At 44.8% G+C, this 19,791-nt stretch overlaps 1 protein-coding gene across 3 annotated transcripts in view; it reads right to left on the reverse strand.

The window, feature by feature from the left end:
* Nucleotides 1-207: 207 nt before the first annotated feature.
* Nucleotides 208-19,791, reverse strand: part of LOC139367863 (eukaryotic translation initiation factor 2-alpha kinase 2) — a 41,185-nt gene continuing 21,601 nt past the window's right edge. Inside the window, exons 3-21 of one of the 3 annotated variants that reach the window (XR_011626890.1) lie at nucleotides 18,000-18,270; nucleotides 17,440-17,603; nucleotides 17,217-17,343; nucleotides 17,038-17,111; nucleotides 13,454-13,627; nucleotides 13,232-13,364; nucleotides 12,558-12,622; nucleotides 11,652-11,748; nucleotides 11,418-11,452; nucleotides 11,281-11,323; nucleotides 8,503-8,579; nucleotides 8,206-8,325; nucleotides 7,967-8,095; nucleotides 6,615-6,813; nucleotides 6,361-6,519; nucleotides 5,735-5,833; nucleotides 2,186-2,248; nucleotides 708-1,117; nucleotides 244-456 (exon numbers count right to left, since the gene is read on the reverse strand). Coding sequence is in view for 2 of the 3 variants with exons in the window: in XM_071106201.1 (XP_070962302.1) it covers nucleotides 980-1,117; nucleotides 2,186-2,248; nucleotides 5,735-5,833; nucleotides 6,361-6,519; nucleotides 6,615-6,813; nucleotides 7,967-8,095; nucleotides 8,206-8,325; nucleotides 8,503-8,579; nucleotides 11,281-11,323; nucleotides 11,418-11,452; nucleotides 11,652-11,748; nucleotides 12,558-12,622; nucleotides 13,232-13,364; nucleotides 13,454-13,627; nucleotides 17,038-17,111; nucleotides 17,217-17,343; nucleotides 17,440-17,603; nucleotides 17,913-18,270 (2,254 nt within the window). In the remaining variant the exon portion in view is untranslated. Of the gene's footprint in view, nucleotides 1,118-2,185; nucleotides 2,249-5,734; nucleotides 5,834-6,360; nucleotides 6,520-6,614; nucleotides 6,814-7,966; nucleotides 8,096-8,205; nucleotides 8,326-8,502; nucleotides 8,580-11,280; nucleotides 11,324-11,417; nucleotides 11,453-11,651; nucleotides 11,749-12,557; nucleotides 12,623-13,231; nucleotides 13,365-13,453; nucleotides 13,628-17,037; nucleotides 17,112-17,216; nucleotides 17,344-17,439; nucleotides 17,604-17,912; nucleotides 18,271-19,791 lie in introns of all 3 variants that reach the window. The other 2 variants (XM_071106202.1, XM_071106201.1) reach the window with 2 other exon arrangements.

The following is a 19,791-nucleotide window of genomic DNA, read 5'->3' on the forward strand; positions in this document are numbered from 1 at the left end:
ATTTCCGCGGACTCTGGGACTGATACAAGTCTCAGATTATTGCGGCGAGAGAATCCCTCTAAACTCACACAGCTCTCCCTCACCTTTTTCAAATTCGCAGCTAGGCGTTTAACTTCAGTCTCCAGGGATGTAGTTAAGTCGGAGACATTAGTAGCGGAAAACACGTCAGTCGCACATGGCGTCCCCTACCATCCCCCGTTGTTGTTATTTTATTGTGTTACCTTTTCTTATTATTTACTTTAGTTTATTTGGAAAATATTTTCTTAACTTGCTTGAACTGCATTGTTGGTTGAGGGCTTGTAAGTAAGCATTTCACCTGTTGTATTCAGCATTTCACTGTGAGATCTACTCCTGTTGTATTCAGCATTTCACTGTGAGATCTACACCTGTTGTATTCAGCATTTCACTGTGAGATCTACTCCTGTTGTATTCAGCATTTCACTGTGAGATCTACTCCTGTTGTATTCAGCATTTCACTGTGAGATCTACACCTGTTGTATTCAGCATTTCACTGTGAGATCTACACCTGTTGTATTCAGCATTTCACTGTGAGATCTACATCTGTTGTATTCAGCATTTCACTGTGAGATCTACACCTGTTGTATTCAGCATTTCACTGTGAGATCTACACCTGTTGTATTCAGCATTTCACTGTAAGGTCTACTACACCTGTTGTATTCAGCATTTCACTGTAAGTTCTACTACACCTGTTGTATTCAGCATTTCACTGTGAGGTTCTACTACACCTGTTGTATTTAGCATTTCACTGTGAGGTCTACACCTGTATTCGGCGCATGTGACAAATAAAGTTTGATTTGATTTGTTTTGATCTAGGATCAGATCATTTTGTTGTTTTGTTGGATGTTCAGGGCCTGCATTCATAGCTCTCAGAGTAGAGAACTGATCTAGAATCAGTTGTGCATTTTATATCACAATGAATACGATTCCCGAGAGCCTTTATGAATTCCACTGACTGTCTTTAGACTGTTCTGTTGTCTTGATGGAAGTTTTGATCTCTGGTCAGAACACAAGAACACTCATTCAGTTTTATCTTCAGCTGCCTGGCATCTGGTCTATCCTCTGGGTTGGCACACAGCATCGACTCTATCACCTTGTTCTGTAACACAACCACACACAGTATCCACTCTATCACATTGTTCTGTAACACAAACACACACAGTATCCACTCTATCACCTTGTTCTGTAACACAACCACACACAGTATCCACTCTATCACCTTGTTCTGTAACACAAACACACACAGTATACACTCTATCACCTTGTTCTGTAACACAACCACACACAGTATCCACTAACACAAAACCACACACAGTATCCACTCTATCACCTTGTTCTGTAACACAACCACACACAGTATCCACTCTATCACCTTGTTCTGTAACACAACCACACACAGTATCCACTCTATCACCTTGTTCTGTAACACAACCACACACAGTATCCACTCTATCACATTGTTCTGTAACACAACCACACACAGTATCCACTCTATCACCTTGTTCTGTAACACAACCACACACAGTATCCACTCTATCACCTTGTTCTGTAACACAAACACACACAGTATCCACTCTATCACCTTGTTCTGTAACACAAACACACACAGTATACACTATATCACCTTGTTCTGTAACACAACCACACACAGTATCCACTCTATCACCTTGTTCTGTAACACAACCACACACAGTATCCACTCTATCACCTTGTTCTGTAACACAACCACACACAGTATCCACTCTATCACCTTGTTCTGTAACACAACCACACACAGTATCCACTCTATCACATTGTTCTGTACCACAACCACACACAGTATCCACTCTATCACCTTGTTCTGTAACACAACCATACACAGTATACACTCTATCACCTTGTTCTGTAACACAACCATATTGTTCTGTAACACAAGCACACACAGTATCCACTCTATCACCTTGTTCTGTAACACAACCACACACAGTATCCACTCTATCACCTTGTTCTGTAACACAAACACACACAGTATCCACTCTATCACCTTGTTCTGTAACACAAACACACACAGTATCCACTCTATCACCTTGTTCTGTAACACAAACACACACAGTATCCACTCTATCACCTTGTTCTGTAACACAAACACACACAGCATCCACACAGTTCTAAATACATGTATGCGTACCTCTAAGTTGAACTGCGTGTTGAACTGGTGAGGAAAAATCTGGCTTCTGACATCATTCCAGACCTAAACAAGGAATACACACAGTGATGATGTGGTGCATTCTGGTTGTAGGCCTACAGCCCATGACAGTTCAGGAGTACACTACATCAAAGTCATTGACACACAAGCGCCTTCCGGAAAGTATTCACACCCCTTGACTTTTCTGTTGCGTTACAAAGTGGGATTCAAATGCATTTAAATTGTCATTTTTTTGTAGTTAACGATCTACACAGAATACTCTGTAATGTCAAAGAGGAAGAATTCAAAAAAAATAGTTTTTTTATGAATGGAAAATTAAACACTAATATCTCTTGATTAGATAAGTATTCAACCCCGAGTCAATACATGTTAGAATCAGATTTGGCAGTGATTAGAGCTGTGCGTCTTTCTGGGTAAGTCTGGGTAAGTTTCTAAGAGTGATTACAGCTGTGAGTCTCTAAGAGCTTTGCACACCTGGATTGTACAATATTTGCCCATTATTCTTTTTAAAAATTCTTCATGCTCTGTGACCTTGGTGGTTGATCATCGCTAGACTTTTTCAAGTCCTGCCATATATTTTCAAGCCGATTTAAGTTCAAACTGTAACTAGGCCACTCAGGAACAATCAATGTCATCCATTTATTTTTTCTCCTGAAAAACTCCCTTGCTGATAAACATACCCATAACATGACGCAGTTACTCTTCATATTTTCAAAAATGTTGGGTTGTGTTGGAGTTGCTCCAAACACTTTGTATTCAGGACAAATAGTGCCATATTTTTTTGCAGTATTACTTTAGTGAGTTGTTGCATACAGGATGCATGTTTTGGTATACTTGTATTCAGTACAAGCTTTCTTTTTTTCCACTCTGTCCTTTAGGTTAGTATTGTGGAGTAACTACAATATTGTTGATCCATCCTCAGTTTCCTCCTGTCACAGCTATTAAACTCTGTAACTGTTTTAAAGTCACCATTGGCCTCATTGTGAAAATCCCTGAGAGGTTTCCTTCCTCTCCGGCAACTGAGTTAGTAAGGACGTCTGTTTCTTTGTAGTGACCGAGTCTATTGATACACCATCCAAAGTGTAATTAATAACTTCACCATGCTCAAAGGGATATTCAATGTCTGCTTTTTTATGTTTACCCATCTACCAATAGGTGCCCTTCTTTGAGAGGTATTGGAAAACCTCCCTGGTCTTTGTGTTTGATTCTGTGTTTAAAATTCACTGCTCGACTGAGGGATCCTACAGATAATTGTGTGTGTTGTACAGAGACGGTGTAGTCATTTAAAAATCATGTGGCTTGTTAAGCAAATGATTACTCCTGAACTTATTCAGACTTGCCATAACAAAGGGGTTGAATACCTATTGACTCAAAACATTTCACCGTTTCATTGTTAATTCATTTGTAAACATTTCTAAAAACATAACTCCACTTTGACATTATGGGGTATTGTGTGTAGATCAGCGGCACAAAATCAAGCTACGTAAAATAAATGACATTTAATCCATTTTAAATTCAAGTTGTCACACATCAAAATGTGGGAAAAGTCCAGGTGTGTGAAAACTTTGGTAAGGCATTGTAGACCCTACATGACAGTGTTATCTACAGTCGTGGCCAAAAGTTTTGAGGATGACACAAATATTAATTTTCACAAAGTCTGCTGCCTCAGTTTGTATGATGGCAATTTGCATTTATTCCAGAATGTTATGAAGAGTGATCAGATGAATTGCAATTAATTGCAAAGTCCCTCTTTGCCATGCAAATGAACAGAATCCCCCAAAAACATTTCCACTGCATTTCAGCCCTGCCACAAAAGGGCCAGCTGACATCATGTCAGTGATTCTCTCGTTAACACAGGTGTGAGTGTTGACGAGGACAAAGCTGGAGATCACTCTGTCATGCTGACTGAGTTCGAATAACAGACTGGAAGCTTCAAAAGGATGGTGGTGCTTGGAATCATTATTCTTCCTCTGTCAACCATGGTTACCTGCAAGGAAACACACGCCGTTATCATTGCTTTGCACAAAAAGGGCTTCACAGGCAAGGATATTGCTGCCAGTAAGATTGCACCTAAATCAACCATTTATCAGATCATCAAGAACTTCAAGGAGAGCGGTTCAATTGTTGTGAAGAAGGCTTCAGGGTGCCCAAGAAAGTCCAGCAAGCGCCAGGACCATCTCTTAAAGTTGATTCAGCTGGGGGATTGGGGCACCACCAGTACAGAGCTTGCTCAGGAATGGCAGCAGGCAGGTGTGAGTGCATCTGCACGCACAGTGAGGCGAAGACTTTTGGAGAATGGCCTGGTGTCAAGAAGGGCAGCAAAGAAGCTACTTCTCTCCAGGAAAAACATCAGGGACAGACTGATATTCTGCAAAAGGTACAGGGATTGGACTGCTGAGGACTGGGGTAAAGTCATTTTCTCTGATGAATCCCCTTTCTGATTGTTTGGAGCATCCGGAAAAAAGCTTGTCAGGAGAAGACAAGGTGAGCGTTACCATCAGTCCTGTGTCATACCAACAGTAAAGCATCCTGAGACCATTCATGTGTGGGGTTGCTTCTCAGCCAAGGGAGTGGGCTCACTCACAATTTTGCCTAAGAACACATCCAAGAATAAAGAATGGTACCAACAGCAACTTCTCCCAACCATCCAGGAACAGTTTGGTGTGGAACAATACCTTTTCCAGTATGATGGAGCACCTTGCCATAAGGCAAAAGTGATAACTAAGTGGCTCGGGGAACAAAATATAGATATTTTGGGTCCATTGCCAGAAAACTCCCCAGACCTTAATCCCATTGAGAACTTGTGGTCAATCCTCAAGAGGCGGGTGGACAAACAAAACCCCACAAATTCTGACAAACTCCAAGCATTGATTATGCAAGAATGGGCTGCCATCAGTCAGGATGTGGCCCAGAAGTTAATAGGGCGGATTGCAGAGGTCTTGAAAAAGAAGGGTCAACACTGCAAATATTAACTCTTTGCATCAACTTCATGTAATTGTCAATAACAGCCTTTGACACTTATGAAACGCTTGTAATTATACTTCAGTATTCCATAGTAACATCTGACAAAAAATATCTAAAGACACTGAAGCAGCAACTTTGTGAAGATTAATATTTGCGTCATTCTCAAAACTATTGGCCAGGACTGTACTATTAGTACCTCAGAAAGCCATTTGCTTTGCTAGTTATAGCCTAATGTTAGCTATCTAGCTAACATTGAAGCTAGTTGGTTAGCTACCTAGCTAACATTGAAGCTAGCTGGTTAGCTACCTAGCCAACATTGAAGCTAGCTGGTTAGCTACCTAGCTAACATTGAAGCTAGCTGGTTAGCTACCTAGCTAACATTGAAGCTAGCTGGTTAGCTACCTAGCTAACATTGAAGCTAGCTGGTTAGCTACCTAGCTAACATTGAAGCTAGCTGGTTAGCTACCTAGCTAACATTGAAGCTAGCTGGTTAGCTACCTAGCTAACATTGAAGCTAGCTGGTTAGCTTTTTCTTAATCTTTCCTTAATTCCTTCCATCAAAGTCACCTCTGCTTTCTCCATCCCAGACAGGTTCCAGAGCAGTTCGAAGTAGATCAGACCCAAAGCAAAGATGTCCACCTTTCTGTCGTAGGAGGTCTGGTTCCTCTGTTCACACACATCGGACATTAAACTCATAGAAATGTTTCATCTCTTACTGCAGTGATTCTTGGTCGTATACACCTCACCTCAAACACATGTTTATGGTCTTGTACCATTTCAGATATATAGTTGAAATGTATTACATTTTGAGCTTGCATCCTAATATTACACTTTATATACACATCACAGAAGACTGAACTATAACGAAACCATTTGACATTGTAACACCAGATTTACGGTGTTTAAAAAAAATAAATGTTTATGAATTATATAATTATGAAAAATAATAATAACATTCCACCCATGAGGCCACTAGAGGGCGATCATGTCATTTGACTGCAGGAAAGGGCTACAGGGTCAATCTGCAGATAAAACAATAACAAAGTGTCTGGTAAAAAGTGTTTTGGTAAAAAAAAGCTCAGGGATACGCCTAAATGTAACCCCGAATTCATAGACAGAGCTATGGATGCAAGGACAGACCATCCATGATGTTGTTTTAACCCTGTTTTGAAGCTGTGTGTGTTTACATTTACCTGCTCGGGGGCCATGTATGACTTGGTTCCTGTCTTCTTCGTTCTCTCCAGCAGGTTCTCATCGTTGTCGTTATCTTCTGCCGTCACCAGACCAAAGTCCCCGATCTTTACCTCTCCCTTCCCCTCTCCGTCACTCATACCGAACATGATGTTAGCAGGCTAGAAGAAGAAGAAGAAGAAGCTGTTCAAATATGAATATGTCCGGTCATAAACCTGTGATGGACCAGGATAAATAGTAAGTCGTGACAGCCTACCTTTAGGTCTCTGTGTAGGAGTTTCTTGGAGTGGATGTATTCTACCCCGTTCACTATCTGCTGGGTGATGTGTAGACTCTCCTCCCTGCGTTTGGGTTTCCGATGAGCGTTCCTCTCGTCGATCCACACTTTTAGAGTCCTCTTGTCACATAGTTCCATCTGGATGTACAGGAACTCAGAGGACGAACTGCTGCCTGAACTAAAGCAGCAGGAAGTAAAAGAACAATTATCATGCTTTCAGTTTGTCGGTCAAATGATCTGAAATGGGAGCAGACCTTACTGAAATGGGAACAGACCTTACTGAAATGGGAACAGACCTTACTGAAATGGGAACAGACCTTACTAAAATGGGAAGAAATGGGAACAGACCTTACTGAAATGGGAACAGACCTTACTGAAATGGGAACAGACCTTACTGAAATGGGAACAGACCTTACTGAAATGGGAACAGACCTTACTGAAATGGGAACAGACCTTACTGAAATGGGAACAGACCTTACTGAAATGGGAACAGACCTTACTGAAATGGGAGCAGCAACTTATACCAATAAAAGGGAAACTATGATTGTTCTTTATATGTGCTACGGCTATGATATGGGGTCATTTATCTACCTTAGTTGAATACACTGATTAAGTCCCTCGAGATAATGTTTTTTCCATTTATGTTTTGAGGCTGGACTTTAGCACTTATAGGTTGTTAGCATGTAGGGCGGTGGGTTCCTTTTAGGTCCCAGCTCATGGTGGATCCCTTTTAGCTCCTAGCTCCATGGTGAGTCCCTTTTAGGTCCCAGCTCATGGTGGGTTCCTTTTAGGTCCCAGCTCATGGTGAGTCCCTTTTAGGTCCTAGCTCATGGTGGGTCCCTTTTAGCTCCCAGCTCATGGTGAGTCCCTTTTAGGTCCCAGCTCATGGTGGGTTCCTTTTAGGTCCCAGCTCATGGTGGGTCCCTTTTAGGTCCCAGCTCATGGTGGGTCCCTTTTAGCTCCCAGCTCATGGTGGGTTCCTTTTAGGTCCCAGCTCATGGTGGGTCCCTTTTAGGTCCCAGCTCATGGTGGGTCCCTTTTAGGTCCCAGCTCATGGCGGGTTCCTTTTAGGTCCCAGCTCATGGTGGGTGCCTTTTAGGTCCCAGCTATTGTTGCTAGTCAACTTACAGTGGACACTCCCATGAGTGTATATTAAAACTCTCCTAAAACCCCAACCTGTTTCATTTAATTTGTTGTCAGTGACTCTTTGTTAGTTCCCATTTCTGTTTGAATGACATTATTGGGGAACGTAACACTAACATGTAAAATGTAATTATTCAAATAACATCTCCCATAGTGCAATGGGACAGGGACAGTAGTAATAATGTTACTCTGAAGTGGTGTCGCTCTCAGAGGTGGTGTCACATCGGTACGCGGTGTCCTCCAGCCAGGCGGTGTAGTAGCGTACTATGTTGGGGTGCTGAAGATCTGCTAAGGCACCAACCTCCCGCTTAGCTTTCCTGAGGAAAGAGTCACAGGTAAATAAATCCATCAGTGTTATTATACAGCGGCTGGGTCGAGTGAAAGATATCACTTCGATTGCTAAAGTAACAGAACACAATCGACTTACCCTTTACTCAGAACTATCTTCACGGCAAAATACTTCTGCTCCAGTTCCCGCCGCGCCTTATAAACGTTGCCAAAGCCTCCTTTGCCAATCTTCTCTATTGAATCAAACTCGGATAAAAACCTGAGATAATAAATCACATTTAAATAATCAATCCATCAACATGATCAAACTGTTTTGTGATCAGTATAGATGAGTATTCCCATCAGCAACAGATTTCAATGCCATCTGCTTTATACATTAAATGTGGGGTAGATAAATGAGTATCGTTGTCATGCTGAAAGTAACCCCATAATGTACCTAGATTTAACTGGTTGGTTGGATGTCCTTCCACTTGACAAGGTTCCTAAATTGTTGCCTTTTAAATCGGGACCTTCCTTAAAAAAACAACAATGACAAACACTCAATCAACATTTAATAATGCAGTCCATATATCCTCAACAGCAGGGGTGGACAACTTTGATGGGGGCCCACCATAAATCTGAAGTCATGGTGAGGGGCAGCAGCTGCTCGCAGGTTTTCGTACCCACCTCCGTGACGTTTCCGTTATAGTCGGTAATAGCCGTCTTTTGGCCGTTCATTTGTTTTTGTTTAGAAAAGCTGCTAAATTAAATTGGCACCGCCCAATTGTCCGTGAGAAGATAAAACATCCCAAAACTCCCCAAATACCGGTGTGCCAAGCTTGTAGCGTCATACCCAAGAAGAATCGAGGCTGTAATCGCTGCCAAAGGTGCTTCAACAAAGTACTGAGTAAAGGGTCTGAATACTTATATTAAACGTGATATCAGTTATTTTTTGTATAAATTTGCTAAAAAAAACAACAACTGTTTTTGCTTTGTCATTCTGGGGTATTGTGATGTCATTCTGGGGTATTGTGATGTCATTATGGGGTATTGTGATGTCATTATGGGGTATTGTGATGTCATTAGGGGGTATTGTGATGTCATTAGGGGGTATTGTGATGTCATTAGGGGGTATTGTGATGTCATTATGGGGTATTGTAATGTCATTATGGGGTATTGTGATGTCATTATGGGGTATTTTGTGAAGATTGAAGAGGGGGGAAAAAACTATTTAATCCATTTTACAATAAGGCTTTAACGTAACAAAATGTGTTAAACGTCAAGGGGTCTGAATACTTTCCGAATGCACTGTATTTTATTAATCACACGCGTAAAGCATACAGATATAGAGCGTTTGAGGGGAAATCTGTCAAGACGGCGCTTTTATAACACCAATCACTGCAGCAACGATTGTAAATGCAATCGTGTGTCAAAAAATAGTTTTCTGGGCCACAATTAAAAATAGCTGTTTTTTTTAAATGGTATTCTACACATTTTGCCATAGAGTGTAGAGCAAATGTTGCGGGTTCAAAACAAGTTTGATGCAATTCTACACATTTTGCCATAGGGTGGAGACATTTTTGTTTGTAGTTTTAAATATGATATCTGAGTGAGATTGACTAACAAAATCAAATGGGGGCCCAACGACCGGTAATTCGACCATGATAACAAGTTTAGATTGCTGAGTTAGTTTAGCGGGCCTGACTGTTGAGTTAGCTGACTGACTATCAGTGACTGACATAACGAGAAAAACTGCTGATGCACAACCACATTTAGAAATTGCACCTTGTGTATTCCGCTATTCTAGTAAGTTGAGACCCCAACTGAATTCCCACCAAAATTCAATAATAATTCTCTTTTGATCCGAGGGCCTTCAAAAGGCGGCAGTTGCCGATCCCTGCTATATAGCATCTTTACAGAGTAGCCTCCACAGCAAACTGCTCAAAGAGTTACCATAACAGTAATCACATAGTCAGTTGCAGCCAAATATATATATTATAATATATATAAATATATATTGGCATCCTTGTACTTTTCTTAAATATTTAACTATATCTTGTCAAACAAGTTGAAATTGAAAAGACTGTTTGGTTTCTACATCTTTTTATTTGATTTTCTACATTGCAGAAAATGTTTTGCTACCTCTGGTACTGGGGGCCTTGAATGTGTGCAAGGCATCATTAACTCAGCAGATTAATCAGGTATTTTGGAGTTCAATGTTTAACCCGGTGTCCAAAAACTGAGGTCTCCATTGAAGTTTGTGGGTCTTCCAGCAGGACGGGGCGGCAGGGTAGCCTAGTTAGAGAGTTGGACTAGTAACCGAAAGGTTGCAAGTTCAAACCCCCGAGCTGACAAGGTACAAATCTGTCGTTCTGCCCCTGAACAAGGCAGTTAACCCACTGTTCCTAGGTCGTCATTGAAAATAAGAATTTGTTCTTAACTGACTTGCCTAGTTAAATAATGGTAAAAAAAAATGAAAGGACAACTACCGCAAACTCACGTCAAACACACGTCAAACTCACGTCAAACTCACGTCAAACTCACGTCAAACACACGTCAAACTCACGTCAAACTCACGTCAAACTCACGTCAAACACACGTCAAACTCACGTCAAACTCACGTCAAACTCACGTCAAACTCACGTCAAACACACGTCAAACTCACGTCAAACACACGTCAAACACACGTCAAAAAGCACAGAAGAGATGTTCAAAGGTTCTGGAGTGACCAGTGAAGAGTCCAGCCCTGAATCACATCCAGAACCTATGGCCAGATCTAAAAACATCAGTTGGCGGAGGAAGCCCCTCAAACGTTGAAGAATTAGAGCAGGTTGTCGCTGAAGAGGGGGCCAAACTGCCAGTAGAAAGGTGCCTACAATAAGTCTGTCTGCAGTCATCTTGGCCAAAGGCTGTGTAGTAACTCAGAGGTGCCAATCACATATCATATATATAGTTTTTACAATTTTTTTTTTTACAAAAATACAATAGTTATTTTTCTATTTTAACTTGTTTAAAGAAGAATTTGAAATGATTGAATTAAGAAAAGTGGCAATACATTTCACCACAGCTGTAAGTAAGTGTATAATTAAGATAATTATTTCCATCTTGGACCACACAGGAAATAGGTCAGTGGGTTTTTATCTCTGTCAAATCAATTAAATCATTCAACCAATCACGTCATACTTTTCTCAGAAGTTTTTTTTTTTTTTTTTTTTTGTATCCTGGAGACTAGTACCTGTTTGGTCTTGACCGGTGACATCAGGAAGTTAGGTGCTAGTCTAAAGGAGAGGTCAGAGGTCAGATAGTCCAGGTATTGGAGTATAAAATAAAAACAACTTCATCTTGAAAGAAGAGTCTTGAATTGGATCTTACCTTATTTTAGGCTTCACATTTACAGGGCTTTCAACCTAGAATAGAACAAAATAGAATAGAACAGAATAGAACAGAACAGAATAGAATAGAACAGATATTGATTTGCTGTCACAAGAATACCCAATGTCTTACACCATGCTTAAAGAGACAATACGTGTTTATGTTGACAGTATCACCGCTCACATCCTGTGATTCGTTGAGCTGAAGCTATAGCAACAACAACAGGATCTGTACCTTGGGGGAGCTGACGTTAACGGAGTCTGTGAATATGATGGACTCACTGGTACTTCCTGGAATACTCAAGGATGATGGTGTTGCATCCTGGGATTCCCTTGGAGAATTTAAAATAAAATATATACTTTATTGTCAATTTTCAAAGGAAATTGATTGATTTGCTGTTACAATAGGCATAAAAACACCTTCAGTCTAAGGCTTTCATGGTTTTCACACTGATATTCAATTCCAAATAATGTTTTATTTTCAGTTGAGCTGCACCCAGACAGTGTTGCTCCACACCTTACCATGTACTGGAGGGGGGTATAGAGGATAGACATCCATCTCACCATGTACTGGAGGGGGGTATAGAGGATAGTCCTCCCTCATACCATGTACTGGAGGGGGTTAGAGTATAGTACTCCCTCTTACCATGTACTGGAGGGGGTTAGAGGATAGACATCCATCTCACCATGTACTGGAGGGGGGTATAGAGGATAGTCCTCCCTCATACCATGTACTGGAGGGGGTTAGAGTATAGTACTCCATCTTACCATGTACTGGAGGGGGTATTTAGGATAGTCCTCCATCTTACCATGTATTGGAGGGGGTATTTAGGATAGGCCTCCAGTTTACCATGTACTGGAGGGCGTTAGAGAGGATAGTCCTCCATTTACCATGTACTGGAGGGGGCTAGAGAGGATAGTCCTCCATCTTACCATGTACTGGAGGGGGTTAGAGAGGATAGTCCTCCATCTTACCATGTACTGGAGGGGGTTAGAGGAAAGTCATCCATCTTACCATGTACTGAAGGGGGTTAGAGAGGATAGTCCTCTCTCTTACCATGTACTGGAGGGGGTTAGAGAGGATAGTCCTCCATCTTACCATGTACTGGAGGGGGCTAGAGAGGATAGTCCTCCCTCTTACCATGTACTGGAGGGGGCTAGAGAGGATAGTCCTCCATCTTCTGAAACGGTTGATCTGCAAGACACCTATAAACCACAACATAGAGATAAAGAACACAGTCAACAGAGACAGACAGACACTTGTCTACTTTACATTGTAGAGAAATATAAACATTTGAAACTAGGAGAGGCTATTTTCAGGAAAGGCTGTTGGCCCGAGGGATGAACGTTAATGTCCCGGGCCCGAGGGGTGAACGTTAATGTCCCGGGCCCGAGGGGTGAACGTTAATGTCCCGGGCCCGAGGGATGACCGTTAATGTCCCGGGCCCGAGGGGTGAACGTTAATGTCCCGGGCCCGAGGGGTGAACGTTAATGTCCCGGGCCCGAGGGGTGAACATTAATGTCCCGGGCCCGAGGGGTGAACGTTAATGTCCCGGGCCCGAGGGGTGAACGTTAATGTCCCGGGCCCGAGGGGTGACCGTTAATGTCCCGGGCCCGAGGGGAAATCTGTCTTAGGGTGGGATTCAATCCGATCGCACCTTTTAAAGGAAATGTTTCCGTGTTTCACATTCAAAGTAACGCTGCACATGTCAGCTTAATCGGGCGTTAGCGCGCTGTAACACATATCTACAGCTGATCGGATTGAATCTGGGCCTGCTGTTAATAACCAGTGTACTGATGACTGTAAACGTCTACCTGGCTGTTCCAGTCAGACTGTTCTTGAAGAGCAGACCATGCTAACTGAGCAGCTTGTTGTTTGGCCTGTTTGGCTGTCTTACCCAAACCATTTGGGTATTCTCTCTGGTCAATTAATACTTTATAAACAAATCTGTGTGGGGACAAAATAGGTCATATTTTTTTTCAGTGACATTTAATGACAGTTGGGATATGATCTTCTCATAGTGTCTGTAGACTCACTGAGGGTCGTGTGACGGTCCGCTCTTCTCCACCAGTTTAAAGTCAGGAAACCGTTTGGTTTTCTGACAGTAGTGGTTGAGTATACCTATGAAGTTGGTCTCCTCTGTTGTAATGAAGCTGTATCGTTCTGGAACATTCTGTTCTGGGCTCATGTTCATGTGTTCAACCTTCTCACTGGAAGACATAAGAAATCAAAACACAATGTTTATGCTAGGCTGCTAATTATGTGACAGATATGCTTCAATAACAGACGACTACAGCTACGGCGGAGTACAGACGACTACAGCTACGGAGGAGTACAGACGACTACAGCTACGGCAGAGTACAGACGACTACAGCTACGGCGGAGTACAGACCACTACAGCTACGGCGGAGTACAGACGACTACAGCTACGGCAGAGTACAGACCACTACAGCTACGGAGGAGTACAGACGACTACAGCTACGGCAGAGTACAGACCACTACAGCTACGGCGGAGTACAGACGACTACAGCTACGGAGGAGTACAGACGACTACAGCTACGGCGGAGTACAGACGACTACAGCTACGGCGGAGTACAGACGACTACAGCTACGGCAGAGTACAGACCACTACAGCTACGGCGGAGTACAGACGACTACAGCTACGGCGGAGTACAGACGACTACAGCTACGGCGGAGTACAGACCACTACAGCTACGGTGGAGTACAGACGACTACAGCTACGGCGGAGTACAGACGACTACAGCTACGGCAGAGTACAGACGACTACAGCTACGGCGGAGTACAGACCACTACAGCTACGGCGGAGTACAGACCACTACAGCTACGGCGGAGTACAGACGACTACAGCTACGGTGGAGTACAGACCACTACAGCTACGGTGGAGTACAGACGACTACAGCTACGGCGGAGTACAGACCACTACAGCTACGGCAGAGTACAGACGACTACAGCTACGGTGGAGTACAGACCACTACAGCTACGGTGGAGTACAGACGACTACAGCTACGGCGGAGTACAGACCACTACAGCTACGGCAGAGTACAGACCACTACAGCTACGGCTGAGTACAGACGACTACAGCTACGGCGGAGTACAGACCACTACAGCTACGGAGGAGTACAGACGACTACAGCTACGGCGGAGTACAGACGACTACAGCTACGGCGGAGTACAGACGACTACAGCTACGGCGGAGTACAGACCACTACAGCTACGGCGGAGTACAGACCACTACAGCTACGGCAGAGTACAGACCACTACAGCTACGGCTGAGTACAGACGACTACAGCTACGGCGGAGTACAGACCACTACAGCTACGGAGGAGTACAGACGACTACAGCTACGGCGGAGTACAGACGACTACAGCTACGGCGAAGTACAGATCACTACAGCTACGGCGGAGTACAGACGACTACAGCTACGGCAGAGTACAGACGACTACAGCTACGGCAGAGTACAGACGACTACAGCTACGGCGGAGTACAGACCACTACAGCTACGGCGGAGTACAGACGACTACAGCTACGGCGGAGTACAGACCACTACAGCTACGGTGGAGTACAGACCACTACAGCTACGGCGGAGTACAGACGACTACAGCTACGGCGGAGTACAGACCACTACAGCTACGGCAGAGTACAGACGACTACAGCTACGGCAGAGTACAGACCACTACAGCTACGGCGGAGTACAGACGACTACAGCTACGGCAGAGTACAGACGACTACAGCTACGGAGGAGTACAGACGACTACAGCTACGGAGGAGTACAGACGACTACAGCTACGGCGGAGTACAGACGACTACAGCTACGGCGGAGTACAGACGACTACAGCTACGGCGGAGTACAGACGACTACAGCTACGGTGGAGTACAGACGACTACAGCTACAGCGGAGTACAGACCACTACAGCTACGGCAGAGTACAGACGACTACAGCTACGGCAGAGTACAGACGACTACAGCTACGGCGGAGTACAGACGACTACAGCTACGGCGGAGTTCAGACGACTACAGCTACGGCGGAGTACAGACGACTACAGCTACGGCGGAGTACAGACGACTACAGCTACGGCGGAGTACAGACCACTACAGCTACGGCAGAGTACAGACGACTACAGCTACGGCAGAGTACAGACCACTACAGCTACGGAGGAGTACAGACGACTACAGCTACGGCAGAGTACAGACGACTACAGCTACGGCGGAGTACAGACGACTACAGCTACGGCGGAGTACAGACCACTACAGCTACGGCGGAGTACAGACGACTACAGCTACGGCAGAGTACAGACCACTACAGCTACGGCAGAGTACAGACGACTACAGCTACGGCAGAGTACAGACGACTACAGCTACGGCGGAGTACAGACCACTACAGCTACGGCGGAGTACAGACGACTACAGCTACGGCAGAGTACAGACCACTACAGCTACGGCAGAGTACAGACGACTACAGCTACGGCGGAGTACAGACGACTACAGCTACGGCAGAGTACAGACCACTACAGCTACGGCAGAGTACAGACCACTACAGCTACGGCGGAGTACAGACGACTACAGCTACGGCAGAGTACAGACCACTACAGCTACGGAGGAGTACAGACGACTACAGCTACGGCAGAGTACAGACGACTACAGCTACGGCGGAGTACAGACGACTACAGCTACGGCGGAGTACAGACCACTACAGCTACGGCGGAGTACAGACGACTACAGCTACGGCAGAGTACAGACCACTACAGCTACGGCAGAGTACAGACGACTACAGCTACGGCAGAGTACAGACGACTACAGCTACGGCGGAGTACAGACCACTACAGCTACGGCGGAGTACAGACGACTACAGCTACGGCAGAGTACAGACCACTACAGCTACGGCAGAGTACAGACGACTACAGCTACGGCGGAGTACAGACGACTACAGCTACGGCAGAGTACAGACCACTACAGCTACGGCAGAGTACAGACCACTACAGCTACGGCAGAGTACAGATGACTACAGCTACGGCAGAGTACAGACGACCACAGCTACGGCGGAGTACAGACGACTACAGCTACGGCGGAGTACAGACGACCACAGCTACGCAGAGTACAGACGACCACAGCTACGGCGGAGTACAGACGACTACAGCTACGGCAGAGTACAGACGACTACAGCTACGGAGGAGTACAGACCACTACAGCTACGGCGGAGTACAGACCACTACAGCTACGGCAGAGTACAGACCACTACAGCTACGGCGGAGTACAGACCACTACAGCTACGGCAGAGTACAGACGACTACAGCTACGGCAGAGTACAGACGACTACAGCTACGGCAGAGTATAGACCACTACAGCTACGGCAGAGTACAGACGACTACAGCTACGGCAGAGTACAGACCACTACAGCTACGGCAGAGTACAGACGACTACAGCTACGGCAGAGTACAGACCACTACAGCTACGGAGGAGTACAGACGACTACAGCTACGGCAGAGTACAGACGACTACAGCTACGGTGGAGTACAGACCACTACAGCTACGGCGGAGTACTTGGTAATATATGCACTGGAGACTTCGAAGAACAATAAAATAAATAAATGTTTTGTCTTACCTGAGGACCACAACCTTTGGATCCAATTCCTCCTTGGGTTTTCCAGTGGCGCCATTGCAGTTTTCATCTGCAGTCTTGGGAAATAAAACATTGTTAACTTCCCCACTATCGTTAAATACCATTTAGATTATCCTACCATGAGATATAGTGTGTCTACGATGTGGCCTAATAACCCTTACCCCTGTAGTCTGACTACTGCCACATAACTCCAGGTAGACCTGCATTGCTGCTTCCTCCTTAGCCTCCTTCTTCGTGTTCCCAAAGCCCTCTGGGTATTCTTTCGCACCTACCACATACCTACAGCATCTGACATACAACACACACACACCTTTAGTTTTGGATATGACCCTTCGCAACGGCAATAGCAAGTGAATAACTTTAGAGTACTGTATGAAGTGTTACTGTGAGGTGTTGTTGGGTCCAACACGCGTTTCCTCCAAAGCCTTTAGAGACAGCTTGTTCTTCTGGCTGTGTTCATTCAGCCAGCACACGTAGTTGGGCTGGGAGATAACTGCTCGGACAGGAGGGGCTGGAGACGGAGCAGGTGACGGAGGACATGAAACCGACTGTTGAAAAACATTACGCAGGTCGTCAGGTCTCAAACTGTATGTTTGATGCTCCCACAAGTCAATATATTCTGTAACTAAACATTCCATACGATAGTACGGACTTTGTCAATCAAAATGTCACCAGGGACTGTATTTCAGAGTAGGAGAGCTGAGTTAGATTCAGTTCAGCCTCTTACGTCACAATTAATAATGTGATATGGACAGAGGGACCTGATCCTAGATCAGCACTTTGCGATGCTTGATACATAACGGCCCTGGTCAACGCCTGTTACCATCAGTAGAATAAAAAGAAAAGGCTGTTCTTACTGCATCCTTCTGCTCTGTCGTCTCCGTCACGCCAGTCAGAGCATGTTTATCCTTCTGCTCTGTCGTCTCCGTCACGCCAGTCAGAGCATGTTTATCCTTCTGCTCTGTCGTCTCCGTCACGCCAGTCAGAGCATGTTTATCCTTCTGCTCTGTCGTCTCCGTCACGCCAGCCAGAGCATGTTTATCCTTCTGCTCTGTCGTCTTCGTCACGCCAGCCAGAGCATGTTTATCCTTCTGCTCTGTCGTCTCCATCATGCCAGCCAGAGCATGTTTAGCAGCATTCTGTTTGGCCTCTTTCTTGTTCTTTCCAACCCCGTTAGGATAGGCATGGCCTTTAATCACCACCCTCAGAGTGAAGCTGGGGGAAAGGGGGAATGTTTAAGGCAATAATTAATGAATAAATGACTGAATGATTTAATTAAATGAATGATTTTTTTCATGATTACAGTACACACTACATTTGAGTCATTTAGCAGATGCTCTTACACAAAACAACTACAGTAGGTGAGACCATCTTAAGGTAACTAGGTGAGACCATCTTAAGGTAACTAGGTGGGACCATCTTAAGGTAATTAGGTGGGACCATCTTAAGGTAACTAGGTGGGACCATCTTAAGGTAACTAGGTGGGACCATCTTAAGGTAACTAGGGGAGACCATCTTCAGGTAACTAAGTGGGACCATCTTTTGGTAACTAGGTGGGACCATCTTAAGGTAACTAGGTGGGACCATCTTAAGGTAACTAGGTGAGACCATCTTCAGGTAACTAGGTGGGACCATCTTAAGGTAACTAGGTGAGACCATCTTTTGGTAACTAGGTGGGACCATCTTAAGGTAACTAGGTGAGACCATCTTAAGGTAACTAAGTGAGACCATATTTTGGTAACTAGGTGAGACCTTCTTCAGGTAACTAGGTGAGACCATCTTCAGGTAACTAGGTGGGACCATCTTAAGGTAACTAAGTGAGACCATCTTCAGGTAACTAGGTGGGACCATCCTAAGGTAACTAGGTGAGACCATCTTAAGGTAACTAAGTGGGACCATCTTAAGGTAACTAAGTGGGACCATCTGTCCACATCTGTCAGGTCCTTCAGCGTCTCCTGGAGAACCAGCTTTTCTTTAAAGCGGAGAAGTGTGAATTCCATCGCTCCACCATCTCCTTCCAAGGATACGTCATCGCTGCTGGACATATACAGATGGATCCAGACAGGGTGAGAGCGATGGTGGATTGGCCTCAACCCGCATCCAGAATGCAGCTGCAACTTTTCCTGGGATTTGCTAACTCCTACCGCCGCTTCATCCGAGGTTACAGCACCCTGGCTTCCCCTCTCAGCACTCACCGCTCCCAAGGTTCCTTTCACGATTCACTACAGCCCCCACCTTAATCAATTCCGGAACTGTCCAGTCAGTTCATGGTGGAGGTCGACGACTCGGATGACTCGGAGTGAGGGCCGTCCTGTCCCAGCGTTCTACCCGGGACCAAAAGCTGCACCCCTGTGCTTTTCTCTCCCATCATCTTACCCCTGCTATGATGTGGGTAATCGAGTACTCCTTGTCGTCAATATGGCGTTGGAGGAGTGGAGGCACTGGTTGGAGGGGGCGGAACACCCATTCTTATTATGAACTGACCATAAGAACCTGAAATATCTCCGCACCTTCAAGTGCCTCAACTCTAGGCAGGTTTGTTGGGCCCTGTTATTCATCTGTTTCAATTTCACTCTCTCCTACCGCCCGGCGTCCAAGAATGTGAAACCTGACGCACTCTCACATTTGTATAGCCGTGCTGCTACTCCATCTGACCCCGAGACCATCCTCCTTACTTCCTGTCCAACGGCTGCAGTCGTCTGGGGTATAGAGACCCTGGTCTGTAAGGTGCAGCAT

This window comes from Oncorhynchus clarkii, chromosome 16 (assembly GCF_045791955.1).
Source record: "Oncorhynchus clarkii lewisi isolate Uvic-CL-2024 chromosome 16, UVic_Ocla_1.0, whole genome shotgun sequence".
Classification (NCBI taxonomy): Eukaryota; Metazoa; Chordata; class Actinopteri; order Salmoniformes; family Salmonidae; genus Oncorhynchus; species Oncorhynchus clarkii.